This window comes from Meleagris gallopavo, chromosome 1 (genome assembly GCF_000146605.3).
Source record: "Meleagris gallopavo isolate NT-WF06-2002-E0010 breed Aviagen turkey brand Nicholas breeding stock chromosome 1, Turkey_5.1, whole genome shotgun sequence".
In the NCBI taxonomy this organism is placed as follows: Eukaryota; Metazoa; Chordata; class Aves; order Galliformes; family Phasianidae; genus Meleagris; species Meleagris gallopavo.
Genome location: NC_015011.2, coordinates 36,246,333 through 36,262,156, shown reverse-complemented (window position 1 = coordinate 36,262,156; position 15,824 = coordinate 36,246,333). Strand labels below are relative to the sequence as shown.

General features: G+C 36.7%; 1 protein-coding gene across 1 annotated transcript in view; it reads right to left on the bottom strand.

Annotated features, from left to right (window-relative positions):
* TRHDE (thyrotropin releasing hormone degrading enzyme) overlaps positions 1 to 15,824 on the bottom strand; it is a 216,919-nt gene that overhangs the window by 37,113 nt on the left and 163,982 nt on the right. Inside the window, exons 12-13 of the mRNA XM_010708202.3 lie at positions 8,853 to 8,986; positions 8,699 to 8,754 (exon numbers count right to left, since the gene is read on the bottom strand). Of these exons, the coding sequence (XP_010706504.2) occupies positions 8,699 to 8,754; positions 8,853 to 8,986 (190 nt within the window). The remainder of the gene's footprint in view (positions 1 to 8,698; positions 8,755 to 8,852; positions 8,987 to 15,824) is intronic.

The following is a 15,824-nucleotide window of genomic DNA, read 5'->3' as shown; positions in this document are numbered from 1 at the left end:
ACACCTTTGAAAACCAGCATTTGTAAATATAAAGCAACAAAAAATCCTCAGATTGGGCTTAGTATCTCTTCTTTCCTCTTCTTTTCCATATGGAGAAAAAAATAAAATAAAATAAAATAAAGAATTAAACCAGAGAAGGAGTACAAGATAAAAAGGAATGATCTTATAGCTGAAAATTAACACTTTGCAGCAAGTTGGATAATGTTTTAATGTTTTTCATCACTGCCAAAACCTGATTTTGTAGGTGTGTCCATCACTGAAATTAACAATTAACTGATGGAATTTGAATATATTTCAGGAGCTGATGGAGATCATTTTCAGATGGTTAGGTTATTAAAAGTGTTACTTATTTTATTTCACAATGATTTTTCTGGGGAGGTAGAATGAAACAACCTTTCTACTCCTAAAGTTTCCAATGAGCAATGATACCTACGAAAGCATGTTTGAGCACATTCAGAATTGGATTCATTTATTATTATGAACCAAACATTTTCATATCTCTCTTTCCTTCCCTGTTCTAATGTTTACAATTCGTGCATCAATCAGCCAAGTGAAATTTGTGTTTAAAAGCCAGGAACTTCATATGGAAAGTACAAAAGTGTGATCTTGAAAACAAGCATACAATCTGAATTTTGTTTGCCAGAATATCTACACAGTTTTATATTATTTCTGTAAAAGCAATTATCTAAAAACATATTTATAATAAAAGAGTTTGTGAAATTCTTATAACCCCTCACCTATTCTCTTATCTTCATTTTACAGAGAGAAAACTGACACACAAACAGTTTAAGTGATTTTACCAAGGTCACCAAACAATTCCATAGCAGAAACAGCACCTGAGATTTCTCTAGTCTCTATCCAGCACACTACTCTTTACACAGTCCTTCCATTTACTGCTTTACCTAGAGAAAAAATACAATTCTAGCCAAATATGAAGATGAAGACAAATTCATAAAACATTAATTCTGAAGAGTTACATTTCACTGAGAAAAGAGACCTTACTCTTATATGTGAGATACCAATAAATCCTAGCATACACTTTCAAAAACTGCTTTATAAAATCACCAAATGATAACCAAAAAACTTGAAAGCGCAACCTGCACTTTCAGTTCAGAAGTGTATCCTGGCAGCTACTTGGGTATGTTCTGCCAAGCAGACAGAGCATATATTGCCAAAGATCAAATCTCGTCCAGATGATAACAACCCTGGTATAGCATAACTGGGTGAGCCCAGAAAATAGCATAGTTTCTGAGTTCCAAACTGCAGGCAAAGAAGTCAGCAGCCCAAGGTGGCAGACTTTTGTTTACTGATGATAGTCCTCTCTAGCTAGAAAAGTTAGTCCTAATTCATATGCCTTTGTTGGTGCTGTTAAAAAGGGAAAGGACAGGATATTTAGAGCGGCACTTCCAGCCTCCCTGTCACAAGGAGAAGCAAGGTCTCTTGCTTTCTGCTCTGGTGAGAAAGTAATGGCATTCTAGGAGAAGAAGGAAAAAAAGCTACTTATTATAAGAGCAGAACTGAAGGAAATGGGGAAAGGCAGTGAACACACTTGCAGGAAAGAAAAAGGGTGTCATAGATGAGAGCAGAGGCAAACGGAACAAACACAACTAAGAAGGGGACAGCAGAGCCCCCATACAATGGCACAAGTTGTGAGGATGGACAAAGACTTGAACTGTATCACAAACACACACATTATATTTGCATTTTTCAGCCCCCTTTCCACTACCCAAAGTTGCTAAGAAGCCTTCAAGAAGCTCCACTCACACCATCTTCCTCATTCAACTCAAAACACCAAGCTGAGCATTCTCTCAAAGTGCAATTCAGAACTGTTTTGATTAACCCTCCCAAAGCAGATTCCACAGACTGTTCCCTTCTGCTGTCATTATGCAAAAGTCCATAGTATCTGTACTGCAACATGAATACACCCATATCAATCTAATTTCAGCAAGCATCTTGAACAGACCATAAGTGTGAGTTGAAAAGACAACAGGCAGACAGCCAGCAGCTAAAAATAATTCTTGCACTCCCTTAAAACTACTGTCATGTTTTCCTGAAAGAGTTTGTTCTGGTCTTCTGCTAAGGACAGAGTTCACATAGGTTATATGTTATAACAATAATTGCTATATGCTCTAATTGTACAAGGAATGAACAATGCATACGAAATTTTGTGGGAATGTGGATTAACAACATTACCCACTTCTACAGGATAGATGCACGTTACACCCATACATATCCACTGCACTAAACGCTCTGCAGAGAACTGAGATCTACAGCTTCTCTTTTGTTTATACCAAAGATTCTTATTCAACTTCTGCAGCTGCTCTCAGTAGGTTTTTCTATTCCCCAGAATGCTCTTGTAGTGCCAGTGATTCCTTGAAATTTGTTGCACAATTTGCTGCATTGCTCTTATCTATACAAGAAAATCAGATGCAAAAATGATGCATAACTCCAACAACAGAACTGACTTTTAGAATGCTTACTGTCAAGAATCAGTTTGATTGTTCTTTTATGAACATATGTAAATGTAAGCTGAAAAGTGTATCTCCATATAAAGCAGATATCAAGGCTGTGATATGTCAAAGAACATATGGATGGATACACAGCATATGGAATGAATGAAGGCTACCTTAAAGTATTTGTGGTTATTATCTCTAGGAAAGGTACAACTGCTGTGGTTCACTGAGAGAGTATATCAAAGGAAAACCAAAACAACTCTTGTAGGAAAACATATCTAAATGAAGCTCATGTGTAGAACCATCACTAAAATTTTCACGACAGAGAAGAGTTACTATAGTATCTGCTGAAATAATTTTAATGAGGCCTTATTTATTAAAATACTAATTCTATACCACTATTAATCAAGCACGATGCAAACTATCTATCTAATACTTGCTCCATTAACTAGCTACTAACTCAGAGGCAGTAATTAAAGGAGCTACTTAACATATCTGTTGTTTTTCTGTGTTGAATTACCAGCAAATGGTATCAGGAATAGTAATGAGGGCAAGAGTTAAGCTGCAGTTCTTTTTCATTTAAATGAACTCTATATGATTGTTTATGAATGACCCAAGGCAAACAAGGTCAATAACCCTGGATATGGCTGCTGAAATTTGGAAACAATCTGAAGTTCAGTACTTAGGCTAGATGAGAACTTCTATTTTTGTTGCCTACTTGTTATTTAGACCCAGAGTTTTAAATGGGGTCTCAAATGCCTTGACTTTTCCTGACATTAACTTAGGTAGTAACTTACTACCTGCCAGCATCAGGCTCCTGATTTTGGTCTGGTAAGTAAGATTCTAAGAGGAACATTCATGAAAGCCAAGCGAAAAGGAAATCTCTTTAGTTCACAGCTAATTCTGAAGGTGTGTTCTTGTCTCATTGCTTACTTCTGACATCACTCTCTGTATTTGTAAAGCCTACAGGAGCAGGCTTGCTGTCCTAAAAAGAACTCTGACTGGATAGACAACAGCTCCCTCTCCTCATAAGCTGTGAAATAGGCAGCACTGCAATATGGCCAGGCTGTTTCTTACTCTGCCAGTAAGAACAGCCTTTCCTCACTTTTGCTAATTTACTCATCTACTTCTGCAAACACTGAGTCAGTGTCACACCATTTATTATCCCTCAGTTACATAGATTCTAGGTTTTGTTTTCCCCTGCTCTATGTTGATCAAGGACATACAGGCTTTCTCTGCTGTTTTTCTAATGCTCAAAAAGAGCTCTCAGAACTGAATGCCAGGAATAGAGACTTCCATGGACAGAAACCCCGCAGCAGAAAAACAATTAGTTAACAACACCACTTCATGATTTTTCATGAATCCACTTAAGAAATAGTGATAAGAAATACTCAAAATGTACTTCCACATTTTATCTCTGGCCCTTATTAATGTGTAATCAATGAGTTTAGTCTTGGCATATTCCACACTGTCACTAGGTAATTTGAACTGTCAGAAAAATCTGAGTATCCAAAGAACTACGCAGTCTCTTCAGTGACAGAAGGCAAGATATTGATCAATAGTAAGGTAGACTGTCAGTATCAGAACCTCATTCCTGAGAAACTGTCCTGCAAGCTAAGCAGCTATCACTTTAACATGACTGTAGTGAAAGCAGGAAAGAGGAGTATTAGATATACTTTGCATTTCAAGAGGCAATACAGGTGGCTTCTTCCAAACAGGAAGGAACAATATTTTAAATGACAGTAAAATAGGTATCCACATTCACATCTGATCATCTGATTCAACACTGGTTAGCACTGAATAAAACCAGATATATTTCTTTGACATAACAATGGATTAATTCAACCAGTTTAATGAGTGGAAGTGAATATGAAAATTTAGGGCTCTGCAAATAAGAACTAGAGGTGGCACAATGCTGTGGACATCAGGAGATAATTTATTTAGTTATGTATTAAGTGGCTTCAAGAGGTCAAGTGCACATTTCTTTCCATTAGCTGTCAGTGCAGTCCAGGACGATGAGCTCAGATTTACAGGTCTACCTTTGGGATATATAAAGTGAGAAGCATCCCATCTCAGATATTCACCAGTACCCTACTCCAAGGAAAGAGAAAGACTAGACAACCTGACAGCATTATTCACACTCTCAAGAAACTCTCTCTTCCTGTGACACTACCTTTGCTCAATCAAAGCTCAGAGGAAATACACAGTTCCATTTGTCTTCTCCTAGTTATCTCAGTCTATTATCAACACATGCAGCTCATTTCATACAATCAACATCATTTCAAATTGTTCTGAAATCTCACAAAAAAACATTCTAAAAAGATAAAGTATCATCAATGAGATGGAAAGACAGAGTGCTAAGGTTCTGTTCCAGCTCAAGAATTTTGGGCATATATTTCCCTAAGTGATGTTACTGCCAAAGCTACAGCACTAGAGATCCTCAGGGTGCACATATGCACTACAGCTGAGAACAGAATAATGCTTAAAAAATTTGAAAAAACAAACAAGTTTGTGAGAATTCAAACACAGTGGGCAAGCTGTAGCTTTCTTTTACTGTTATTATTCTGTTCAATTCTGCCTGATTGATTTTATGGAACAAAAATACACCAAGAAGAAAGAAGGAATATATTTACATAGAAAATGGGCAAAAGTTTAGGAAATTACATTTATAGAGCTTAAAATATTCCTTGAAGTTATCAATTTATTTATACTTATCTTTGAGAAATCATTATGCTGGACAATAAAAAGATAAACATGTTGGAGGAACAAAATCAAACACATCTTTTGAAAAAAAATAAAAAATGTGCTCAAAATAAATTATATCTTTCAGCTTTCTCCAGATCCCAATGTTTTCCTAAAGATAAGACATGTACACGTTTCAGAAACAAAATCAGTTTGCATTAATAGTATATAGAAATACCACATTAGGACTTATCATACTAGGACACTGGAAAATTAGAGTTGAACCTTTCTGCTGTGGAGAGGACATTATCAAGTTCAACAGCACACTAGGGGGTACTTCAGAAATCTCTAAGTACAGGGCATTTTAAAGAAATACAGTATTTAATACAGTAAAAAACCTGCTTGCATTGGAAACTGTTTTAAAAGGGACGTGCACAGATTTAAGAAGTTATGTTTTCATTTATACATTATTTTATCATAGAAAATAATATCTAGGGATTAATATAAAAGTATATGTTCCAGAGCTCTCTCCTCACTAAAATGTCTATGTTTATAGAAGTAGACAAGAAGAAAATATATCTGTACCACTAGGGACTACATCAGAGGACAGAATTAGCCTTAAAAACAGCAGTCTTCTCCAAAGTCAGGTCTAAACTACCAATTACTACCTCTGTGCTTGGTCAATAAGGTTACTCACCTTTTCGCATGTTGCAGTCAAAGACAATTGTCTGTGTTTAATCTCCCTATCACATAACATTATATGGAGAGGGAGAAACACAGTCTGTGCATCAGACACTAGATTGAATCAGTGCTGCATCCACGAGGCAGGTAACATCCAAAGCATGGCTCTGCTCTGATAAAAAGCGAAGCAACTTTCTGCAGAGTGCCTTGCAGCCAAGAGTAAAAGGTAGGCTGCTCTTAGGCTAATGTCAGCCTTCTGGACATGGACTTTTTGAGGAAACTGAGAGTGTCAGTGTCATTTAGATACTCCTCAGAGCTTGTTTTGGAACACTGCTGAGCATGTGACACAGTGAGGCCACTGCACTGTACTGTAGCGCAGTGTGTGAGTTGCCACCACTTGTCCCCACAAGAACTTCCGCACATGCTTTCATATTCCCAGAGATGCTCTGCTATCTAGGCCTGCCCCAAAACACTCCTAACTCTCTCAGTACCTCTTTAGTCCTGCTCATAATAAAGCAAGCAGTGGGTCTGTCCCTGGTCTTTCTTTGTCACAGAGAGGGGAAATGAAAACAAAAAATACCAAAGTCTTCATACAGAGCTATACCAGACAGCCAGCTAGCTAGTAAGAGTATTTTAAGCTTCACTATAATCAGTTGTGGATTTTTTTTTCTTTAGGAAAGTGATAGATGAATGAAGTAAAAAAAGATTAACAGAACAGCCTACATGCCAAGTTTAGCCAGGTCTACGTAACTTACTGCTACCCTTTGAATACTGCCTATAAATTTACTAGTTGCAAACATGCGCATCTCTACATCTCTATTTCAGCCAATTCTGTCACAGCAAGACTGGCTTGTGAGTTGTATATTCAAAGTAGTATTAGTGACAGGAGTCTGTCCAACAATTTAAAAGAAGCAGGAATCTATATGTGTATCCCTGTTAAGAGTATTACCACTTAAGTACAAGTACATATGAGCATACAGTGCAAATATTTAGCACAACTGATATTTTTTCCATTGTGCATGATTAGAAAATGCAGTAGATGACCACTGCTGCTCAACATTAAAAACAGAATGTTAAGATTTTACAACACGAAATCTTGTGAACAAACTCACAGTGTTCTCACAAAACTATCTGTGGAAAAAAAAACACCTTGATCCAGTATTATCGTCAACGTACTTTGGAAAGTAGGTTGGGAATGAGCTTCCTGCCTATGTCTGGATGTTTTTTAGGTAGGAAAATTTGGCCAGATTATGCAGGTTGCAACATTAATCAAGACCTTGTCTTTATATTTCATGAAGACGACATTCTAGAGCATTGGCTCAGGATGAAGAAAAACCACAACCTACTAGAATCAGCTTCAGAAACAGGCTTTTTTCAGTGCTTAGATTTTCAGTAAAGTAAAGTCACATCTGACTGCATTCAGTTCATGGAAAAAAGAGGAAAGTCACACACTGATTCCGTACAATCATAAAATATTTCAGCTTTATTAGACAAAAAACAGCTCTGAGGTGCCAAAAAGTCAAAATAACAAACAAACAAAAAAAAAAAAACTAGGAAGAGACTGTTACATTGCTAAGCACACATCAATTTTCACAGTAATTTAGGTATTTTGGAATATTTTGTAGTATTCTTCTAGCCAAGGAGTACATGGGTCACAGTCCACTGAAAACTGAAATGGCGACCTACTTCTAATCATGTAGCATTGCTGAAGAAGCTAGAAGATAAGAATGAAGAGCAGTGCAAAAAGAAAAAGGGTGCTCATCTTCTCCCTGCGATGCCGCCTTCTCTGCTACATTGTCAGACTGTTAAATAAGGGCTAATACTAGTTTATGTCATGTATATGGGTAGACTGGCTGCAAGAATGGAGTGATAAGGCACACAACTATTCTTTACTGCAAAGAAGCTGGAACATCACAGCCATAATTTGGGTGACATTGTGCCTGAATCTCAAAAATCTCTGATGACCATTTCTACTGAAATGTACCTCCATCCTGCCAATTCTTTCAAGCTCCTGCTCAAATACGGCTATAAATACATTGGGTAAACATAAAAGCCAGTCATATCAGGAATTCTTCTCACTTTGACATCACAGCGTTTCATTGATGCAGTGTCCCCAGGAATCTCTAAAATCTCAAAGTTTGAAAAGTTCCTCTCATTTTTCACTTTAACTACCAATGTACTGAATGTTTTGAGTTCAAAGCGAGGATGATCCAATTGTCTCAGTTCATAAAGAAAGCATTAACCAGCCCTGAGTGTGTTAATTTACATAACTCTAGTCATACTAAAACACAAAAAAGCTGTATAAATTCCAGAAACAATCAACAAAACTCAAACTTTCCATTCCATGTGAAAAACATAATACAGAAAAATAGTCTCTTTTAACAGATTACAAGAAAAGAAAGATATTGGAAAAATGATATAACACCATCAGTCAGAGCAAAAAAAACCTCCTGGAGCTTGAAAGTGCTTTCCAACACAAATAAAATACAGCAAAAGGGTCACTTATAAGAAGAAAAAAAACAAGGAGAAGGAGGGAGGGAGTTTTAGGGAGAAAAAGAAGAAAGAAAAGAATTAATTCCTTGTACATCTGAGAAAGAGGAAGGCGATTATTTACTTCCAAAGTGTTAAATTGAACTAGGTGAAAAATTGATCAGACTTCTCCAGACTGGGAAATACCCTACAGCAATTATTGATCAAGAGCAGTGAATGTGCTACAGACCACATTTATGCACTATACACGCACACACACACACACAAAGGAAAAGAACAAAAGTGCATTTAAAACATATTTAACTTCAAAACACACTCTACTGCTGACTTAGTGATTGCATGAGTTGTTGCAGGAATGTGTATGAAGATAGATTATTTGCAAGCAAACATACCTGGCTAGATTGAATGCATCATCGATCAAGCCTGCTCGATCGCTGACAGAGATAACCTATGAGGAGCAACCAGAAAAATGGAACCAGTTAGGGTGATAAAGTAATGAAAGTTCACATATCAAAGCAGATTTTAGGGTTGAGAAGAAGAGCTTACCTCATGGTTCCTTGTCAGCTGATTAATCAGCAGCCTCCAATTTCTAATATCATAATTAACTCTGAAATAGCCAGTCTGGTTGATGTTCCCCAGCAACCAACTTGCCTCTTCCAAAGCAGGAATTCTGTGGTGTTCTGGAAAGAAAGAAGAACATGGGAATGGGACTTAGTTTTATCTTTAAAAATTCTAAAGATGTATTTGTTAAATTCTGTCCTTCTTTAAATATTCATAAGTTAGGAAGATTAACTTACTAAGCTAGTAACATAAAACTAACAAAATTATTGGGGTTAATATTTTTTTTTTATCTGTACTCATATAGAGACACTAGTTGAGGCTCCTACAGAGATCCCCTGCCCACAGAAATCTGCAAGGGCTCCTTTTTCTGGCTACTAATATTTATCAAAGACATGCCCATTTAAATCTGGTACCTGATGCTAGCCATGCTACAATACATGCTTTATACAGTTCTAGTCATTCAATGGATTTGCTACATAGAGAGATCAAACCTGTGATTTAAAAAAAAAAAAAAACACAAAACAAAACAAAAAAAAAAAAACACCTAAACTGTTTCTGCATTTAGTCAATGACACTTTTATTATTGGATTTTCCAGTTGTGTAGTTTCTAGCTAACTGACCACTGAGAGGCTCTCTGCTAGAACTATACCAATTAACCTTGCATTTATTAACCTGCTCTTCCTCTTTCCCCTCTTTTTAAGTAATCACCTAGGGACTGAAAGCGTATATTCCAGTACTTTTACAAGCAAGAATGTAGCCAGTCCATCACTATTTGCAGGACTAAGGATGCCCACAACAAAAATACACTGAAATCACATCACATGCTTCTTTCACTACAGGACGAATCATCACGGACTGGAGTATCAGACATCTATGTCTCTTGAATGATCTCTCAATTTAGTAAATTAATCTAATATAACTGATTGCGAAACAACTCGAAAAATTCAGCAATATCTTTTTTCTGCTATAATAAAACTAGCATGCATGCTCCTGACAAAAGGAATGGTCTCCTCATGAATTTCAAAAGCAACCAAACAAAAAAAACCCAACAAATAAAACAAAACAAAACAAAAAAAAACAAAAAGCCAAATTTGTTTCAAATGTAATTCCAAAAGGAAATTGTTTGTATGCTTCAATTCTTTGAAAGTAACAAATGGAAAAAGACAAGCTTACAATACGATCTTAACAATTCAAATACACTATCTCATACCTAGACTTACTAAAGAAATGAAATTGTTTACAGCCTTTCTTGGAAAAAAAAAAAAAGTAATTTCTGAGGAAATAATAGACGATTAGAAATATAGATAAAAGTTATGGTTCTCTCTTGACTAAATAATAGTATCAAAAAGAAACAGCTATGGTATAAAGGTGCAAAATTTGCAGAAAGCAATGAGATCCAATTCTAAAAACACCAAATAATCTGTTTATCTTTAAATTCATGGAGCTGTTATTCGCATATGAATTCAGAGTAAAGGCTGAAGGATTAAAAATGGAAGTCTTCTTCTCATCTAGGTAGTCCTAACATCATTAAAATCTCTTCAAAATATCCTTCATTGAAATATTACGCCTAGGAAACTCAGTTGTTGCCTACTCAATTTAATTTGTTACTGTTCTTTTAGGGTTTGTCTAACTGATTTGCACTAGCTCAGTCTAATTATACAAATGATTGAGAAAAAAAATAAACATTCTTTTATTTAGTTAAAATATTTACTTTATCCACTTAGTTACCTTAGATAAATACCAACATAGTCTTTATATGCTGAAATAAAACTAGTTGAAGGAAAAAAAAGAACAGAACTAAGTCCCAAGAATGGCTTGGGTTGCATTAAATCTCATCTACTTTCAACCCCTATACCACCTCCCACTAGCCCAGGTTGCTTAAAGCCCCATCCAGTCTGGCCTTGGTTGCCATCCTACAACTCTGTATGATCACCAGCCTTGAAAAGGGCAAGCCCAGTGTTAAGTGGAGAGACATAGCTAGCTAAGACTAGAAGGTACAGAGTAACTAAACTGTAGGAGGATCTGTAAGAACTCACTACTGGGGTATGCCAAGCTCTACCCTTCCAGGAGTAATAGGGCATCTAAACTGTACATATACGGCTCTTCAGCTCAGAATTTACAACCTGTGCCCTGCAGACTCCTGGTTTCCAGCATACTCAGTGTATAAACACTAAGCTGCTACTGCCACAATCTGATTTGGAAGAAGATTTTAACATCAGGTGCCTTCTCTTCCACAGAGGTTTGTTAAACACTGGGCTGCAGCTCAGTTCTAAAAAAAACTCTCTAAGATTGTTGAACTGAGGTTGTTCTTCTACTTAAATACATTGAATACTGGACCTGAAATCATAATCACCAGCTGTTCACGTCTAGCCTCCTCACAAAAGACTCAAATCCTGGTTCCTGGTTTGATTGTATAAGATTTAATTATTTTATACAAAGAAAAACACACGTAGACAGTCTGTAAAAAATAGTAACAATTTACACCGGAGTGCTAAAAGCACTTCCTTATAGAGGATTTGATTCAAATAACTGCTATAAAACAGACAGAGAAAAAGGAATTTGAATCTGGATCTACCCCTATCCTATTTATTATACCCAGAATGGTGCTGTGAATAAAGTCTATCACTGTTAAACCTCAGCTATGTCCTGAATCAAACTATTGGATTTCTTAAAAGCAACAGCAAAAATATCCACTTCTTTATCTTGGAGAGGCTGCTGAGGGAAACAAAAACTTTTAGAATATCCCTAGGTCTTCAGGGGTATTGTCTTGTGGAGTCAAGAGGAGACTGTTTTTACATGGCAGAAATTCGTCATGTGCTAATGTTGTGCTGTTTTTTGTCCACGTTTTTCTACTGCAAACTAGCCTTTAAATGCCACCATAGCTGGAAAGAACTACTTGTGACTGGATGATCCCAGCACCTCTCCGACAACTAAAAACCTATCAAAACGGCTATGAGCACACAGTAATTCATTCTGGGTAAAAAGAAAACCAAAAAACAATGAATAGAAATTTCCAAGATCAGATGAAACACATACTTGTATTTTTTCTCATTTCAGTATGTGCATTGTTTTGCACGCTGTAGTAAGGAAATCACTTTTACTCTAATACAGTACTGAATTATACTTGTCAGTCAAACATGAAAACTTCAAAAAAACCTATCTTGTAAATAACAGCTGTGAAACTCCTCCAATACATAGAGCTTTTATGGAGAATGGTATCATTTCAAAGCCTGATGGCATTATTGTTGTTTTGGTCAGTTTAAATCCAAGCATTACTACTTGCTACTATTTTTTGATAAGACCACTCAAGTGTTGACCTCCTCCTGAAATATGGGACAGAAATCATTCATGCCAGTCCAGTTCATGTAAGCAGGTGGTTATTTTAAAGGACTGCAGAATACATGTGCTTCTTATAGTTCTATATAATTTACTGAAATTTGATGTTTGAATCTGTCAATCCTCACGCCTTCTTATTTAAAAAAAAAATCTTTCTTTTGGTGATTACAGCACAGAAAACTTCCATCCACCTGGGCAATTTCTCCATTTATCACAAACACATTTATTAGTTTCCCATTTAAAGTATCACAGTTATGGAAAAGGTAGTCATTCAGCATTAAACCCTATATTAAACCATTCACGACTTCCTAAACAGTAACAAAGATTTCATTTGGGAAGAAATCTATCTTTGATGGCTTTGGTTCACCTTTTAAAATTCAATCTTAAGTATATATACAGTATATCAGTTTAAAGGGATTTGTTTTTAATCTTCTTCCATCAAAAAGTGTTTTCCCATGACCATGTTTTGCGTGGATACCTCAGAAAACAGTACTTTTAGTTTTGCCTCATATATACATGAAATATTTAGATGGAAATAGTTAATTTTTACAACATCTATTTTGAAGTTATAAAAAGAAAATCTGTTAGGGTCTGATTCTCATTTTCTCTGCTCTGGAAGTGTGAGGCAATCCTCCAGCTGGTGCTAACTTCAAGTGGCTTGAAGTTCGATTTCTCACAGCTCTCCAGCAACTTCCACTCCATTAAAACCAGCAGGCATGATGGAAGTCTGCTCCTCCAAACAGCAACAAGAGGCAGCACTGGGTGAAGGGCACCTTCTGCAAGAAATTTCTGCCGTGCTGACAAGAGCGTGGGCTAAACACTACCACTTCAAGTGTTTAGACTCACAGTTGTTATTTTAACTTTTCATTTTATACAACTCTTAGCACACTAGGAAATTGGCTTGGTAGAATCACTATTGATGGAGCAGACTCCATTTTCTGGTAAAAATAACTACAGAAGAATAACACAATTTCATGCTAAGAACAGCAAGTGAAAATTTTCTGAGAAAATCTTCCATAAGGAATTTCATCACAATAACGGTTTTTGATTTGTTTGCTTTTTGGTTTTTGTTCTTTTTTTGTTGTGTGTGTGTGTGTGTGTGTGTGTGTGTGTAAAAGATACTGATATTAACTAAAATCTGCAAAACTTTTTGCAGAATTCATACAGAGATTCATAGAGAATTCAGCTTTTCATACTCAGAAAAGGTAAACCAGAAAAAAATATTCTTTCACTTGCCATGTTGCCTTAGTTCCACACTGAAAAAAATACTTTAGTATAGTGAACTCTATAGTAAGCTGATCATACCATGTACTGTTACAATACAATCATGTTCTGTTTCACACAGTCTTACCTCAGACTACCCTACCATAATTTAACATTCCTACATAGTGGAACAGCTAACACCTAAGGTGATGCTACACAAGTGTAAGTAGCAGTTTCCTGTTAGGATCTTCACTGTGATAAAGGAATAAAAGTTGGGACAAAGGAATTAATTTTTTCCTCATCCTGTCAAAATTGTGCCAGTATTGTAGGTAAGTTGATACTTGCTGATGTCCTGCAGAACATTCTTTCCTCCATCTCCTGGCAATCCCGCACAGATAATCAGAGAAGTCTGGATGACTCATTTTACCAGAGGCAGAGAGGTCTATCAGAGAACTGCCTCCCTCAAACATTACAAATGAGTCAAGGTACAGGAGGTGAGAATGGAAAATTCAGTCAGCAGCATCTCCCAAGTCTTATTTCCTAGCTGGAACCTGACTGCCAGAGTACTCATGCCCAGGAAACAACAAGTATGCCTTAGTCCACAGCTTTGCTTTCCTAATTGAAATGCATGCTAGCTAAGCCTCCTCACTTAAGACATGCCTATGCTTCTCTTCGATATGCAGAAATGTAATGGGTGGAACTGTTCTTTCTCACTTAGTACTCTTTCAACAGAATGGCCTGAATCTTCCCTTAAGCCCTGCTTAAGTTGTCTTGTGGAGACAAGATGAAAGCTGATTCTTCACTGTTTACCTACTACACCTCATTACAGAGAATAGGAAAGAGGGCACATATTTAGAGGAAACATAAACAGGCCCTGGATCTATGACAGAGCAGAAGTTCATAACAGTAATAATTTCCACTTTAAACTTCAGTGTTAAGGGATCATTTTATTTCTTTTACAATACTGGATCTTGAAGAAGGTCAGATAAATTTGAACTGAGTGTCTGTATTCAATTACACTCACTTGAAGAGCACTGTGATTGATTCCAATCTTCCAAATGCTCTCTGGAATGCTTTGTTCCACCTAGGACTTGCATAGCTGTTCTTTGGCTGCTCTTTGGAACAACACAAAAACATGTATGCTCGACGCAACAGAAATTCTACAGGATTATTCCTTCCCAGACAAATCAGTCCTGAAAACTGCCCTTTCCAGTCTCACAATCCCTTCCAGATCCTCACAAAAGAAACATACAAGCTGCAGAAATCTCCTCGAGTGCAACAAAAGAATCTATAGCTGCCCCAATATATAGTAGCATACACAATGAATCAGATACTGAGCACATGTAGAGACATACTTACTTATCGTTTTAATGTTGAGAAATCCTCCAAGTGAACTAGACAAGAACAAATATAAGCAAGACAACTACATCCTTGCTATACTCATCAGTTTACAGTCTCATTTTAATGAGATGTAGCAAGTGAGAAAGTAATGATAAAGAACATGGATAACGGCAACAGATCACAATGACATTGATCTGCTACACTGGAAACTGATGACTTAGAAAAGTTCCTCTTTAATTTCTATATAGCAGCCACACCAAAATGATTGCTCACACTGGCCATCACAAATAGTTTATTTCTTGAACGCACTCCAATAGGAGTAAGTAGATCTTAAAAGAGTGGGTAGAGGTTTTATTATCTTGTTCCTTCTCAGCACTCTGCAAGCAAAAGGCAACTGTGCAGATAATAGTGATACACTGAACTTTCAAGGCAGGAGTGAAGGGAAGGAGGCATCAAGGAGGCACCAGGAGTACAATCTAATGAGATGAGTTGAGAAGATCAACCCTCTCTGAAGTCAATGGGAATCTTTCTATTAACTTCAAGCGAGTTCAGTTAAGTCCTAAAGGACAAGAATGGTCACTGAAGGTCATTGAGGCAGACTGTGAAAGATCAAAGAGGTTTCTCAAGTATTCCTAAGGTGTTCACATAAAGAAGTACAGCCAATGCAACATAATTCTGCAAAGCAGGACAGCATCTTAGTACACTTTAACTAGAGTATGTTTCCCAGTTAAGAAAAGCACCTGGTCCCAGGCACATTTTGAGACCATTACATCAAACATGCTATATTCTAATGGGCTGCAAATGATTAGGGCAAAGGAGCACATACCTTATACCACTAGAAGGTTGGTTTATTCAGATTTTTACTAATCTTACACCATTCATCTCTGCTTCTGCTTGTTGCTAAGCACTACGTGACTACTACCTTTTGATGATTTATAAAAGAAAGAAAGGAAAAACACAGACACACACAGGTTTGACACATTCCTCGCTCCAGTTAAATATCTGTTGGAGGGAAAGCTTTACAGCCTTTTAATTTTACAAGAAGTAGTAAGTTCACTCTTTATAATTCATTGGGGA